At 37.0% G+C, this 14935-nt stretch overlaps 1 protein-coding gene across 7 annotated transcripts in view; it reads left to right on the forward strand.

Moving 5' to 3' along the window:
- man1a2 (mannosidase, alpha, class 1A, member 2) overlaps positions 1–14101 on the forward strand; it is a 103952-nt gene extending 89851 nt beyond the window's left edge. For 3 of the 7 annotated variants that reach the window (XM_067410696.1, XM_067410695.1, XM_067410698.1), the window contains 5 exons: positions 2062–2177; positions 2263–2482; positions 2751–2923; positions 9232–9347; positions 9719–11946. In XM_067410696.1, coding sequence (XP_067266797.1) covers positions 2062–2177; positions 2263–2482; positions 2751–2923; positions 9232–9347; positions 9719–9851 — 758 coding nt within the window. In that variant the 3' untranslated portion in view covers positions 9852–11946. Of the gene's footprint in view, positions 1–2061; positions 2178–2262; positions 2483–2750; positions 2924–9231; positions 9348–9718; positions 11947–13845 lie in introns of those variants that run through there. The other 4 variants (XR_010897214.1, XR_010897211.1, XR_010897212.1 and 1 more) reach the window with 4 other exon arrangements.
- Positions 14102–14935: the final 834 nt, after the last annotated feature.

Raw genomic sequence — 14935 nt, forward strand, 5'->3', positions numbered from 1 at the left:
ATCAATGAGATAGATAGGATAGATGGATAGGATGGATGGATAAGATGGATAATATGGATGGATAAGATTGGATGGATGGATCAATGAGATAGATATGATGGATGGATAAGATGGATAGGATGGATGGATTGATGGATAAGATGGATAATATGGTTGGATATGATAGATAGGATGGATGGATGATCAATGAGATAGATAGGATGGATAAGATAAGATAAGATGGATGGATGATGGATGGATGGATAAGATAGATAATATGGTTGGATAAGATAGATAGGATGGATGGATGATCAATGAGATAGATAGGATGGATAAGATGGATAGGATGGATGGATAGGATTGATGGATGAGATGGATGGGTGGATAAGATAGATGAGATGGATGGATGGATGGATAGCATGGATGGATATATAACAGATATATGAACAGGTAGACAGATATAGACCGATAGACTAGTACTGTATTAGATGGATCGACAGACAGACAGACAGACAGACATAGATATATAACAGATAGATAGACTCGATCTATGTTTGATATCATGGGCACCATAGTTCAATATCAGAATTAATAACCTAGTGCCTATGTTTGAATATTGTTTTTATCCATGTCTTCAATATAGACAGATATATCTGTCTTAATTTCAACAGCTCCCTCCGACAAGTCAACACAGATTGTTTACATGTTCTGTTGTAGGTGCCCATTACGAGCCATTACCAGCACAAATGACTCCCAGCCTGTCAAACACACACTCACTCTGCAGTCATTAGCTGTATCAAAGTGGAACACACACTCAATGGCTGTGTTTATAAGTGATTAGGTGTGTGCTGGTGTGTGTCCATGCTGAATAAACGCCAGCGAAAACATGCTCACTTCAGCGCATTTTTATTGTAATGAGGGTCTGTGTCAAGCCTGAATACACTTTTATAGCAGCATTCAGGCACATTAAAAGACTGAGCTTTGAACAGAGAGTAACCAAATCTGAACAAGTAGAATAACAGTAAGAATCATAGTTGGCTTTTCTTTTACTCCAGTTTAATGCATTTTCACAAAATTAAGACTTGAGAAGTATCTAATTGGGCTAGTTTTGTCATTTTGAAGGATTTATTAGTCTCACTTTACTCTTAAGCTTAACTAGCATTATTAGAGTTCAATAAAAGTACGTTTCAAGTACTTTTAAGCTATTTTCTTTTTAAAAAATAAAATAAAAAAAATAGCAACTAGCAACAAACTACAAGACTTTGTCATCTTATATATATATTTTTTTTTACCTCATCCCTTTTTAATTTAGCCTAAAATGTCACAACTGTGCTTTGCAGGTATTTGGGGGAGGAGCATTCTTATTCTAGAGAGCATTTTTATTCTTATATTATATTATAAATCTGTAGTGCAGGATGAGGCATCAGTATTGTTATTGTTTTTTGTTTTTTAAAAAGAAAATCTGTAAAACACATACATACTTTCAAAAGTTTGGGGTTGGTAAGGTTTTTTATTTTTTTTATTTTTAGTGTCTTATTCTCAACAAAGCTGCATTTATTTCATCAATAATACAGTAAAAACTATAATATTGTGAAATATTATTACAATTTAAAGCAACCGTTTTCTATATATTATAAAATAAATGTGTATAAAAATATATATATATTTTAATGTGATGGAAAATCAGAATTTTCAGCATCATTACTCCAGACTTCAGTGTCACATGATCCTTCAGAAATCATTCTAATATGCTGATTTGGTGCAAAAGAAACTATTATTATTATTATCATTATTGTTGAACAGTTGTGCTGCTTAATATTTTTGTGGAAACAGTGATGTTTTTTCAGCATTCTTTGACTAGAAATTTCAAAAGAAAAGCGTTTATTTGAAATGGTAATGTTTTTACATTATTATTGCGAGATATTTATGGCACTTTTAATCAGTTTAATGTGTCCTTGCTAAATAAAATTAATTGCTTACTAAAAATCTTGCTGACCTCAAACTTTTGAACAGTCTGGAAAAAGTGAATCTTGTGAAAAGCTAAAGTCTCACCTCTCCTCGTTTGTCTCTCTTGCTCTGCAGATCACACATCTGTAGGTGGATTGGGTGATAGTTTCTATGAATACCTATTGAAGGCCTGGCTAATGTCTGACAAAACCGACACAGAGGCACGCAAGACCTACGACGATGCCATCGAGGTGAGGGCTGCTGGTTGCCATGACAACTTGTTTTGTGCTGCACCGGTGTCTATCTGTTAATTCTCTCTTCTCTCTCTTTCTGCAGGCTATTGAGCGTCACCTCATTCGTAAGTCCAACGGCGGTCTTACTTTCATTGGGGAGTGGAAAAATGGCCACTTGGAGCGTAAGATGGGTCATTTGACTTGCTTTGCTGGGGGCATGTTTGCCCTGGGGGCTGATGGGTCACCGGATGATAAAGCTGGACACTATCTGCAGCTCGGAGCAGAAATTGCTCACACCTGCCACGAAAGCTACGATCGCACTGGTTAGTGAATAAGAGGGGGCAGTATGAAGAGTATAAAAAAAAAACGCATTAGATCTTTGGACTTCAAATATATTTTGTAGCATGGTGTGTTGCCATGGTAACACTGGAGGTTATTTTGAGAGTGTGTTGTTCCCATTTCAGACAACTTGACTGAGAGACTTTGATGGATTGCAGCTCAGCCACAAGCTCTCAGACAGATAGTTTTCACATTTATAGCGCAATGAGGGCCGAAGTTTCAACTAATACATAAACCTGTTATTTTTTGCAGTACTGAAGCTCGGCCCAGAGGCCTTTAAGTTTGACAGCGGGCTGGAGGCCGTGGCTGTGAGACAGAATGAGAAGTACTACATCCTGAGGCCTGAGGTCATCGAGACATACTGGTACATGTGGAGATTTACCCACGACCCCAAGTACAGGCAGTGGGGTTGGGAAGCAGCGCAGGTCAGCTCCTCTCTCTACCTTTCCTGATGCATTCATCTATATGACAGAAACACTCATGACAGTAACAAACATTACTGATGCACAATACATCAGGACTGTATTGGTAAAGGCCCCGGTATACTTCAAACAAAGTTCTTTTTCGTTCTTCTTTTAGGGGTAAAATGAAGTTCGAAATGCGTGACCAGCGATATACTGTAAACGAACATTTGACGCCGCCCACACTGCTGAGACCGACAGTTAGATGAATATGTAAATATGTGCCATGCACTTTCTTCTCAGTAACAAAATAAACACAACTGCAAGCATTTTTATAGAAAGCATAAGAAAAGCGTCTGATCATAACAACATGGGTATGTTAGCACGAGCTCTACAAATTAGCACTCCAGTCACGTCACGTCTTCATATAGCACTTTATTCAATGGATTGCTTAAAATCAAGCAGCTTTACAGTATCAAACATGAAAAACAGTTAGTGCCTCATTTTTCATTTTGTACTATAAAGCAGCTATCCAGTGTGTTCATGTTTTCACACGTGGAGATCTTACCTCGACAAACACAAAATAGTCAAAGACGCGTCTCACGCGAGTGAAGGCGGAGCCTCAGCGCACACCTCCTGTTACGTTATCGTCACTGACCAATGGTAGTACGAAGGTGTTTTGCAGCTGGAGCGAACTTTTCCTGAAAGTTCATTTTGGCAAGCCGTTTCGAACTTCCAAAAAGAACACAAAACGAACTTCGTTTTGGCCTGATTTTGTTTGAAATGACGCCACATCAGTTCATTCTTCGATTTCATTTGAAGTATACTGGGGCCTTAATTGACCGGCAAAACAAGTGAAAAATATCAATTTTGGTCACAAAAATTAGTTCATTAAGCCCTCGTCTAGTGATCCCAATGCTCCAAATAGCAATTAAACTTTTAAAAGTATCTTTATTTGTACATTTTCTGAAAGGAGTATCTTTCCTTTGGCCATGAAAAATGCCATTTTTATCTGCTCACTTCTGGATGACGAGTTTGGTATCATTGTTAAGCGCAGCATTCAAAGTTTGTGAATATTCATAGCGAATTCTCAATGGTATGAGTCTGAATCAATGGAATGTGATTTTCAAACTCATGCTGATGTAAACAAAACTATCTTACGCTGACAAATCCAAAGCGTGTGCACAAAGACACCACAGACGCGCAATCCCGATATACACAGAATCGCAGTTTTGGCGAATATTCACACAAACATTATCTGTTATTTCTTAAGTGAACGTTTGGTTAACTGTTTGGGAAATATATATATATATATAGATATAAATATAGATATGGTGTTTGCCTTGATTTGTGCCAAATTTGGTGGCATTACCAGGGATTTTAATATATCATTGCTAGGTGATTTTGTTTTGGAACCTTCAGAAAACTTTAACCCTTAAATGCATACCTCGGGTCTTTAGTGACCCAGGACGTCATTCACAACCCTGCACCTCGTTCATTTTTTAAAGTTAGACATCAACCTTCTTGGTATTCCTCAATCAATTCATTATAAAGAATATAACAAGAAAAAAATCATAAAATTATAAAAGAATGCCTATTTTTGTATTCATTTTTTGTAAAAATTGTATAGGGTCGCAAACGACCCGAGGTGTGTATGAGTGTACATATATTTTTTCTGCACAACAATAATTGAATCTTAGATGACGGAATAAGTGCAATTCACCCTTATTCCACAAGGTGGCAATGTCTGATACACAATGCTGAAGTGACGACTCATGCAGACAGAAAACGAAATAAAAAGAAAAACATGAAATGGCTCAGCAATACTGCAGAACAAGTACTGAACGCAATCAAATATGACTGTAACTGTTATTAGACCCGAATATGTAAGAATGATTGGCGAAACAGTCATGCATTTAAGGGTTAACTTGACTTTAACTTAACTTTGACTTTGCTGAATATCGACTTCAAACAGGTACAGCTCAGTCATTTTTTTTGTCGGATTCCAACAAATAATACGTAATTTTGGAGTTTTTTGTAAATTTGCTCATTACGACTCATTTTACCAGCACGGGTCCTATATAATGAAGATAGCAGTTAATCTGAAAATCTGTTTTTACTGGATATTGGGTAAATATTACATTTATTTAGTGTCCTCAGAAAGGAGTGCCTAAAACCAAATATTGTATATTTAATTGTGAAAACTGCTTTATGAGATTTTAGATGACTTTTGCTATTATATTACTGCTATTTAAAAGGATAGCACTAGATTACAGCAAAGATTTAACCCTTCAAGAGCATTTTTTATTGCGCTATACTATAATAAAGGTCCCATTTCTATTTTATGGACATTGTCGAATCTCAAAATAAATAGTTATCCATATTTCATACTATGCATTATGACAGTGATTCAGTGTTGACAAAAAATATTGAGCTTTTTAGCATATTCAGCATTGTTTATCATCTAAAACGTGAAAATAATTATCAACTTATTGTGTCAGTTAGAATTTTAATATCAGTGTATCCCAGTAAGGGAGCAAAACTTTAATAATGCCTGTGCAGATTTCACCAGCACAAACAGAAGCTCAACTCGCTTCTCATCGGCTGGTATCTCCAGCCATCAGAGTTCAGCCAGATATCAGAGACAGAATAAGGTCAGACTGTGTGTCTGGCACAGAATGTTCTTCAGTATCTAAACCCATATCTCATCGCTTTGATATCCATCTGTGGTCCCAGTCGCTCTATCTGTGGCATCTTTTTGCTGCTTGTATTAGTCCTGTACCTCTCCATCAGGATTTTTTAGATTTATGCCTCCCTTTCTTTTGATGCCATTATTATTCCAGCAAGACCTGGGCTGTGTTTTTTGGGGAGAGTGTTTGTGTTTTTAGAACTGTTTCAAAGTGCTCTTGAGAATGGAGCGTCATTGTTTTCTCTCTGATTGGGTGTCATTGTTCTGCCGTTACAGTACTGTTTCTCTGTATTTGGGCTTCTTTTGATGAGCCACTCGGTGCCTGGGCTCTTTCTCTCCTTCTCTCCCTCATTTTCACTATCCTCATTTCTGTCAGGAAAAAGAAAGCAGAATAAAGCTCACTTGTTCCCTGTCACCAGAGTTCCTTCGTTGCTATCGGCTCTTTTTCTCTTCTAATTTTATCATTTTCTGTCTCCAGCTCTTTCTGTGCACCTCTTTCTTCCCAGGGTCTCACTGTCTCTTCTCCTTGCGTTCCTAGCACTGTTCTTTGTATAGATAAATGCTGTTGTGTTGATCTATTTGGCATCAACTCTCATCACCATGATCAGTTAGGATTTTTCCCAGTTCTCACCATATCTCGGAAGTTAAACAAATGGCTTTGGTTTTATTTTGTCGGCTTGATGAACTGCTTTAGTGTTTGCAGAGATGTTTTATGGGGGAAATGATGTAATTTTGTCTAGGAATGATATTTAAATTGAGGCAGAATTAGCTGACACTTATTTTCTTTTTATGGCCAATAAACGATATTTATTCATATTTATTATTTAATTACTGATATTAAAGTTCTGTACTATTTTCTCTAAATAGTACCCGTAAGATCTTTGAAACACAAATTAAGATATTTTAAAGCAACAAAATTACCACATTCAAGGTCCAGAAACGTAGTAACACATGGACTATTTTAACGTTTTTTTACTTTCTTTTTTACTTGGCAGTATGTATGTACAGTGGCATGAAAAAGTATGTGAACCCCTTGCAGAATCTGTGAAAATGAGAATTATTTTAATAAAATAAGAGGGATAATAAAAAATGCATGTTTTTTGTTTAGTACTGTCCTGAGTAAGATATTTTACATAAAAGATGTTTGCATTTAGTTCACAAGACAAAACAATAGCTTAATTTATTCAAATAACCCCATTCATAAGTATGTGAACCATTGATTCTCAATACTGTGTGTGGTTACCTGATGATCCACGACTGTTTTTATGTTTTGTGATGGTTGTTCATGAGTCTCTTTTTTGTCCTGAGCAGTTAAACTGAGCTCTGTTCTTCAGAAAAATCCTCCAGGTCCTGCAGATTCATCAGTTTTCAAGCATTTTTGCATATTTGAACCCTTGATAGCAGTGGCTGTATGATTTTGAGATTCATCTTTTCACACTGAGGACAATTGAGGGACTCAAACACAACTATTAAAAAAGGTTCAAACATTCACTGATGCTCCAGAAGGAAACACAATGCATTAAGAGCCGGGGGGTGAAAACTTTTGAATTCAAATATCAAGGAAAATTGTACTTAATTTTTCTGCCGGGAAACATGCAAGTATCTTCTGTTGGTTCCGAAGGGCAGTGCTAAATGAAAAACAATGATATTTTAAAAAAAAAAATAAGAAAAATTGTGACATCTTCATCCTTTTCAAAAGTTTTCACCCCCCGACTCTTAATGCATTGTGTTTCCTTCTGGAGCATCAGTGAATATTTGAACCTTTTTTAATAGTTGTGTTTGAGTCCCTCAATTGTCCTCAGTGTGAAAAGATGAATCTCAAAATCATACAGCCACTGCTATAAAGGGTTCAAATATGCAAAAAATGCTTGAAAACTGATGAATCTGCAGGAGCTGGAGGATTTTTCTGAAGAACAGAGCTCAGTTTAACTGCTCAGGACAAACAAGGGACTCATGAACAACCATCACAAAACATAAAAACAGTCGTGGATCATCAGGTAACCACACACAGTATTGAGAATCAATGGTTCACATACTTATGAATGGGGTTATTTGAATAAATTCAGCTATTGTTTTGTCTTGTGAACTAAATGCAAACCTCTTTCATGTAAAATATCTTACTCAGGACAGTACTAAACAAAAAATAACATGATTTTTTTTTTTATTATCCCTCTTATTTTATTAAAATAATTCTCATTTTCACAGATTCTGCAAGGGGTTCACATACTTTTTCATGCCACTGTATGTGCCTTGACAGTGGTAATTAAATTGCTATCTATGGAGGGGTCAAAGAGCTCTCGGATTTCAGCAAAAGTATCTTAATTTGTGTTCCATAGATGAACAAATGACTTAAGCATTTGGAACGACATGAGGGTGAGTAATTATTGACAGAAATTTAATTTTTGGGTGAACCAACCCTTTAATGTGAGGCTGGATCTGTTGCGTTTTAACGGTGTATGGCGAGTCCTCAGTGTAGCAGCTGTTTCAGGCAGATCTGCTCCAGGTAGGTGAGCTCATCATGCCATGTTTTCCTGGCACAGATGGCTTCCATCACTCCTGCCTGGAGAGGCTTGGAGCAGCGCTAATGGAGCATTATTGGTTCTTGGAGAAAAAGAGCGGCTTCTTATATGTTCTATTTCTGGCTTGTCATTACTGCTAGTACACAGTCATGCATTGATTTGATTTGCAGTCATAAAGTGGTGATTAGGACAAGGTTTCACTTGATATTGCACATACTGTTTAGAAGTCTTTCTGAGCTAATGCACAGGGAAAAGTACATCTGGAATTGGCCTAGACTGAGTTACTCACCAATTGCCTGGTAACTTTATTAGAAATGGCAAGATATCACATAGTTTAATTGAATTTGGGAACAGTAGTCTGACACTCAAAGAAAATGTAAGAAATGTGCACTATTCAAATCAAAGACATACAATCATGACTTGAGCGTCTTTTAACAAACTTTACCATGAAATGTTCATCTAAGAGGCCTCCATTTTCTTGTTTTCTCCAGAACGTCACATACTGTCACATACTGTATGTGAAAATATGAAAAATGAACATATTAAGAACAAAAACATGTGTTATCAAATAGACCTTCACTATTTTTCACAAATATGCAAGAAAAAAATACTAAACAATTAAATTGTCATGGGGTTGAATATAAAAAATATATATTCAGTACTGTTCAAAAGTTTGGGGTTGGTTAGTTTTTTTTGCTCACCAAGGTTGCATTTATTTGATCAAAAACACAGTAAAAACTCTAATATTGTGAAATATTATTATAGTTTAAAATAACCTTTCTATTTTAATATTTCTTAAAATGTAATTTATTCCTGAGACGGCAAAGCTGAATTTTCAGCATCATTACTCCAGTCTTCAGTGTCACATGATCCTTCCGAAATAAACCATTTTTAATATGCTGATCTGGTGCTTGTAAAACATTTTCCCATCAGTGTTATTCGATGTTAATATTTTTGTAGAAACCTTGATAAATTGTTTTAATAGATGTATGATGAATATAAAATTAATTATTCATTTTTAAAAAAAATTAATCTTACTGACCCCCAACTTTTTGACAGTAGTGTGTAATACTGTGTGTGTGTTTATTTTTTTCCGAATACAACTTTTCCCGTCTTTTCTGCAGGCTATAGATAAATACTGTCGAGTAAGCGGAGGTTTCTCTGGTGTTAAAGACGTCTACTCCTCCAACCCCACCTATGATGACGTCCAGCAAAGCTTCTTCCTGGCTGAAACACTCAAGTAAAAGTCATTTCATTTACTGATACACTGTTTTGCATGAATAGTAACATGAATAGTTTGTTCATTATGCGAGTACACATTATTTTTGTACGTTAAACAGTGTAATAATGGTCTGTTACTAATATAATGGTCAATCTAAAAATGCAACATATGGATAGCACTGTGAAAGGCAGTGACTATCAGCTAAAAGTGGGATTTGCAGGTTAAACTGGAGAGGAAAGACAGCCGGTCATTACTGCTACCTGCTGGTGTCATTGAGGCACTGCAGTTTCTCACAAATGTGTTTTGAATGGGATACATCAGATCTTTGACCTAGATTGGAACTGGTATCGGGTTAATTTTATGATCCTTGCGTGTGTGTGTTTTTGTAGGTATCTATATCTGCTTTTCTCCAGTGATGAGCTGCTGCCTCTTGAGAATTGGGTGTTCAACACGGAGGCCCACCCTCTGCCCGTCCTGCACCTGGGCAATATCACCCTGCCTGGCAGCGAGACCCAGCGGTAGAGTGGACTCACCGGGGGGGCGCCCTCCCCCTCGCTCACCCCTTTTCTATACACCTCCCTCCTTGTGAAAGACAGCAGCTGCTAGTGCAAAGGAGAGGAGAGAACTGTACCCACCAACCAGTGTCTCCTCCTGGACTGTGAATCATGGGACTTCGGTGAACGGAGGGGACCGGAAACAGACTGAACTCTCTTTATCTATGTCTCTCTCATATATTCTCTGAAGGACAGACTGCCGAATTGATCGTGTGCGTCTCTCTCTTGTGGCCGCTGGTCTGACACGTCCATACACACGCATTTGCGGACAAAAAGACCTCCTGAAACGGATGTGCATTTCTCACCAGGGAAGGATTTTAACAAGTTCACTCTTTCTTTCTTTTTTTCCAATTTGGCAGCATTTCGTGTCATCAGCTCAGTACTAAATCACTTCAAAATGGTGGATAAATGGTTCCTGGACCAGACTGCCTTCAGAGCCTTTCGCTTTCTGAGCTGGGCTCCTGGAGACAGCAGATGTTGGATTTGACCTCCTGTGAAATCTTTCTCCAGCTGAGGCTGAATTTAGGCCACAGGCAACCAGGGATGTTCTTTTCTCCAGGATTTCTCTTCAGACTGTCTCTCCGACGTCTCTGTTAAGGTTAGCAGGTAAAAACAGACATGTGCTGCTATCGAACAGCTGCTGCCTATGAAACAGTCACCACTGTCATTCCAGAAACCTGAGCTTTTCTGTGTCTCTCCATTCCTATGTTTCTTTTCATCCTTTTCTGAATGCTCAATGTCATTCATTCTGCTTTCTGAAACATGGATGGGCTGGCGTTTGGTTTTGCCATACATTGAATCAATAACACTTGAAGAAGCAGTAGCTGTGGCTTGTGGAGAGAAGTCACATCGCTTTAGATGCTAATGCTCATGGTCCTCACCATTTGTTTTCATTTGTCGATGGTGCTGCTCTGTTAGACCAGACCAGATTTTTTCAACAGCTGAGTTTTACCACTAATCATAGCCAATGAGACAGAGATTTATATATTTATGGGGGTTTAGAGTTCAGAAAATACACTGGGTGTGCCCTGTACAATAAACCCAGAGTAAATAAAACACAAAAACCAGTGCAAAGATTTTGAATACAGTTGCATAACAACAAAGCCCATGGTGTAGGATGTTTTAGACTTGGGAATAATCTTGACTTGGGAGGTCAAAGACGTTTTTTTTTTTCTTTTTTTTTTTTTTCTTGTCATTCCAGTTTCTGGATGTGTTTTCTTTCAAGTCAAATGCATATCTCTGAATATTTCATGTGAGTTTTAACATGACTTTCCATGAATGTTTCAGTCCTGGGCTGTAAACACTCTGGACGTCCCTGGACATATTTTCTGAAATCCGGTGGTGGCAGACAGAAACAGATTCCTGATATCAGATGATTCACTTGAGTTTGATCAAACATGACCTGCAGCCAATTGTATTGAAGTTTTTTTTTTTATTATTATTTATTTAAAAAAAAGTTTGTTTGCTTTATTTGACCTTTAATGAATATTGATTCAGTCTGTTTGGAAGACATGCTCAGCCTTATGCTCTCTAACTCATGTTTGGTTGGTTGTTTGTTTGTTGTAATCTTCTATTGTATAAAATGGCACATCCACAGAATATTTCATGTAGTTGATCTGAGAAGGGGAAGTTAATTATTTTATCTTAGGTCATGAATAATCTGTTTGGGAATCAGTTTTTCAGAAAGACTTGAGCACCACTGACTGTATGCTGGGGGTCATCGATCGGCCCCACTGAAGGGTCTTTCTCTTTGTATCCTGTCATTTCAGTTTCTAAACCACTCATCCCAGCCTGAAGGAGACGCGTCCTCTCCTCCCCTCTAGATGGCAGCAGTGGTGTCCTGCTACTCCTGTATGTGTCATTTTCTTTTCTCTCAGTGACATGACTTTGACTAATGGTGAGTGAAGCCCAGGCCAGCACTCTTCCCTGGTGTTGCTGGGTAGTTTTGAAAATGCGGTGTTCTGTATTTGTATTTTTACTGAACAAAAAAAAACAAACAAAAAAAACAATAATTGTAAATATGTTTAAAATGCCACACAAATTCAATAAAGATGTTACAAAAAGTGAACTGAATAAAACAAAAGCTTTTATTGTCAAGTCTTTTCTTATTGACTCGTATAAAACACTTACAGTGGAGTTCATAGTTCAGGTGGATCAGATGTCTTCATTTAAATGCAGTCATAGAAGACCTGGATACATCATGAAAAACTAAATATCAGAATAAAAATCACTAAACTTCAATGGCAGAAAAGCCATGCAAGTTTCTGTAGTTAAAGGTGATAGAGAGGATTTTTTCATCGACTGAGAATCCAAAGACTGTTAGTGAGTTTTTTAACTTTTTTAAATGCGCAAGAACAACCCCCTTCCTTCACAGCTCATTTCAAAGGAACGCCTCCCAAAACTTGTGCTTACCAGTGTTTACCACCGGCATTCTCTGTGTCGTGTTAGTGGATTCATTATGTCGGACTCACCGCAGGTAACTCATAATCTGCAGTTGTTATTCCTGTCTCCTGACAAAAACATTGCATGTGGAAAGTTACTGGAGCGCGCAGCTGCGCTCGTCTCTCACAAGGAATGTCACGGCAGTGATTGACAAGCCAGAGGGCCAATCGTGTATGCGATGACCGCGTAAACGATTGGCTGATGTTTTTAAGGCCCTACCTCGTGCACAGATGATGTATATTAATATTATTTCTTTCAGTGCACCTAATAAATAGTCTTTTATCAGTTAGTAAAGACAGTTTCAAGTAATATTGCAAAAATCTATAAAACAAAACATCTTCTTTAGCACCTTTTTAATATAATTTTCATATTCATGCTTACATAGGACTGGCTGAATCCTCCATTGAGCCACATTCAAACCATAGGATGAATTTTAAAATATAATATATTTAAAATATAAACACCGTCGATCAAAATTTTGGGGTCAAGTAATTTTTATTTAAAAACAAACAAACAAAAAATACTACTATTTGGCAAGGATGCGTTAAATTGATCAAAAGTGACATTTATGTTACAGTGGATTTCTATTTCAAATAAATGCTCTTCAGCTTTCTATTCATAAGAAATCTGATAAAAATGCATCACAGTTTTGCAAAACAAAACATTAAGCAGCACAACTGTTTTCAACATTGATAATAAATATTGAGCAGCATATTAGAATGATTTCTGAAGGATCATGTGACGCTGAAGACCTGAGTAATGCCATTACAGGAATAAATGACATTTTAAGATACAATTCAAAATGACCATTTTCTATTCATATTTCACAATATTAGTTTTTATTGTATTTCTGATCATGCACAGCATTGATAAGCAGAAGAGACTTCTTTCAAAAACATTTAAAAACTTTGTGACCCCAAACATTTGAACAGTAATGTAAGTGTTTGAATGGTAACACTACAGTTTCTGTGTGATATTAGTTATTGCATTAGGTACCATGAACTAATTAATCTGTTAATGGCTTGTTTTATTAATTATATATTATACATACTGAATTATATTGGTGCTTTATACATGGGAATCTGCTCCTGTGATCTAAAATATTTTTTAAATCTTAATCATGAAGGACTAGAAACATTATTCAATGATCTAAAGCTGTGGGAACCTTGTGGATTTGTAAATATGGTAAATTGCCTTTGTTCTTATATTCTACTAACACATTCAATATATAGATCGAAAATAGATACAGTATGTACATTTCCATTATTTCAGGAATAATGTTATTGATAAAGGCACTGTCTGTTTGTTTTAAGGCCTTCATGCTCCTTTGCTCTTGGCAGCACACATTGATATTATAGGTCGTGGTGAACTGGTCCTGGCACATTACCCCTGCTCTGTGTACACGTCATCCCCATTGCAAACAATATTTCACACATGAGCTGGATGTTGTTGTTGCTCTCTCTGTTTAGCAGAAGCAGTGTTTTGAGGGCAAAAATGAGGGATTTCCTTTTTTTTTTCAGCTGTCCGCTGTCATTGAGCTGTCTGGTCTGACCACAGCGTGACAGGACAGGATGGATGGGTGGCAAAAGCAGGAGGCAAAGGTCATGAGCTGGGTGTCATTTGCCCTCTTTCAACAACCTTAGTGACACCATGCGACCCCTCGGTATCATCTGCTGAACGATGACTGATTTCCACACATACAGAGGGGTCCAAAACTCTAAGACCACTGGTGAAAATGCTTGTTTTTTTACTTTTTTTCATAATTAAATGCAAAATCTTGAGTTTCCATGAATGGAGGCATCTTGTGCTTCAGCCGAAGCAAAAACAAATGCTAAATTTTATGTACAGAGTGGTCTTTACCATTCATAAAAATTTCAGAGACTACATTGTAAAAATTATTTTTCAAAATTGTACATAAATATAAATGGAGTAAGTGCTGTTTCTTTGTAATTATTTCTTAGTGAATATTGTTTCAAAGTAAATCAGTGTAATTTAGGGTCATCTTATAGGCCACAGAGTCAACTGCTGCTCTGTGGAAAACAGTGAGTGATAAGCTGGAGAAACTGGCATGTTGCAAGTGTACGCAGCTACAAAAAAGCACCAAGGTCACTGTGAACCAGGTAGGTTATTTGGTAACTTCTATTAATGATAGCAAACTGATTTGAGAGAAGGTGTGCTGAGAGCTACAGTACCACTGGAGCAAATATAGATTTGACTTTCAGAAGAGCATGCGGACCACCAGTAATTTAATATGCAGCACTATTAAAGGGATAGTTCATCATTTAGATCATTTACAAGTTGTTCCAAACCTGTATACATTTTGTTGTTCTGCTGAACACAAAGGAAGATATTTGGAAGAAGGTTTGTAATCAAGCAGATCTCGCCCCCTTTGACTACCATAGTATTATATTTTCCTACTACTTCCTGCTTGATTACAAACATTGTTCCTTTGTGTAAAGCAGAATAAAGACATTTATACAGGTTTGGTACAACTTGAGGGGGAGTAAATGTTGATAGAATTTTCATTTTTGGGTGAACTATCCCTTTAAGTTTATATACCCCTTGCTGAAAAAGCATAGTTATCATTTTTAAGGGAAATGGATTTACAGA

This window comes from Chanodichthys erythropterus, chromosome 14 (assembly GCF_024489055.1).
Source record: "Chanodichthys erythropterus isolate Z2021 chromosome 14, ASM2448905v1, whole genome shotgun sequence".
NCBI classification, from domain to species: Eukaryota; Metazoa; Chordata; class Actinopteri; order Cypriniformes; family Xenocyprididae; genus Chanodichthys; species Chanodichthys erythropterus.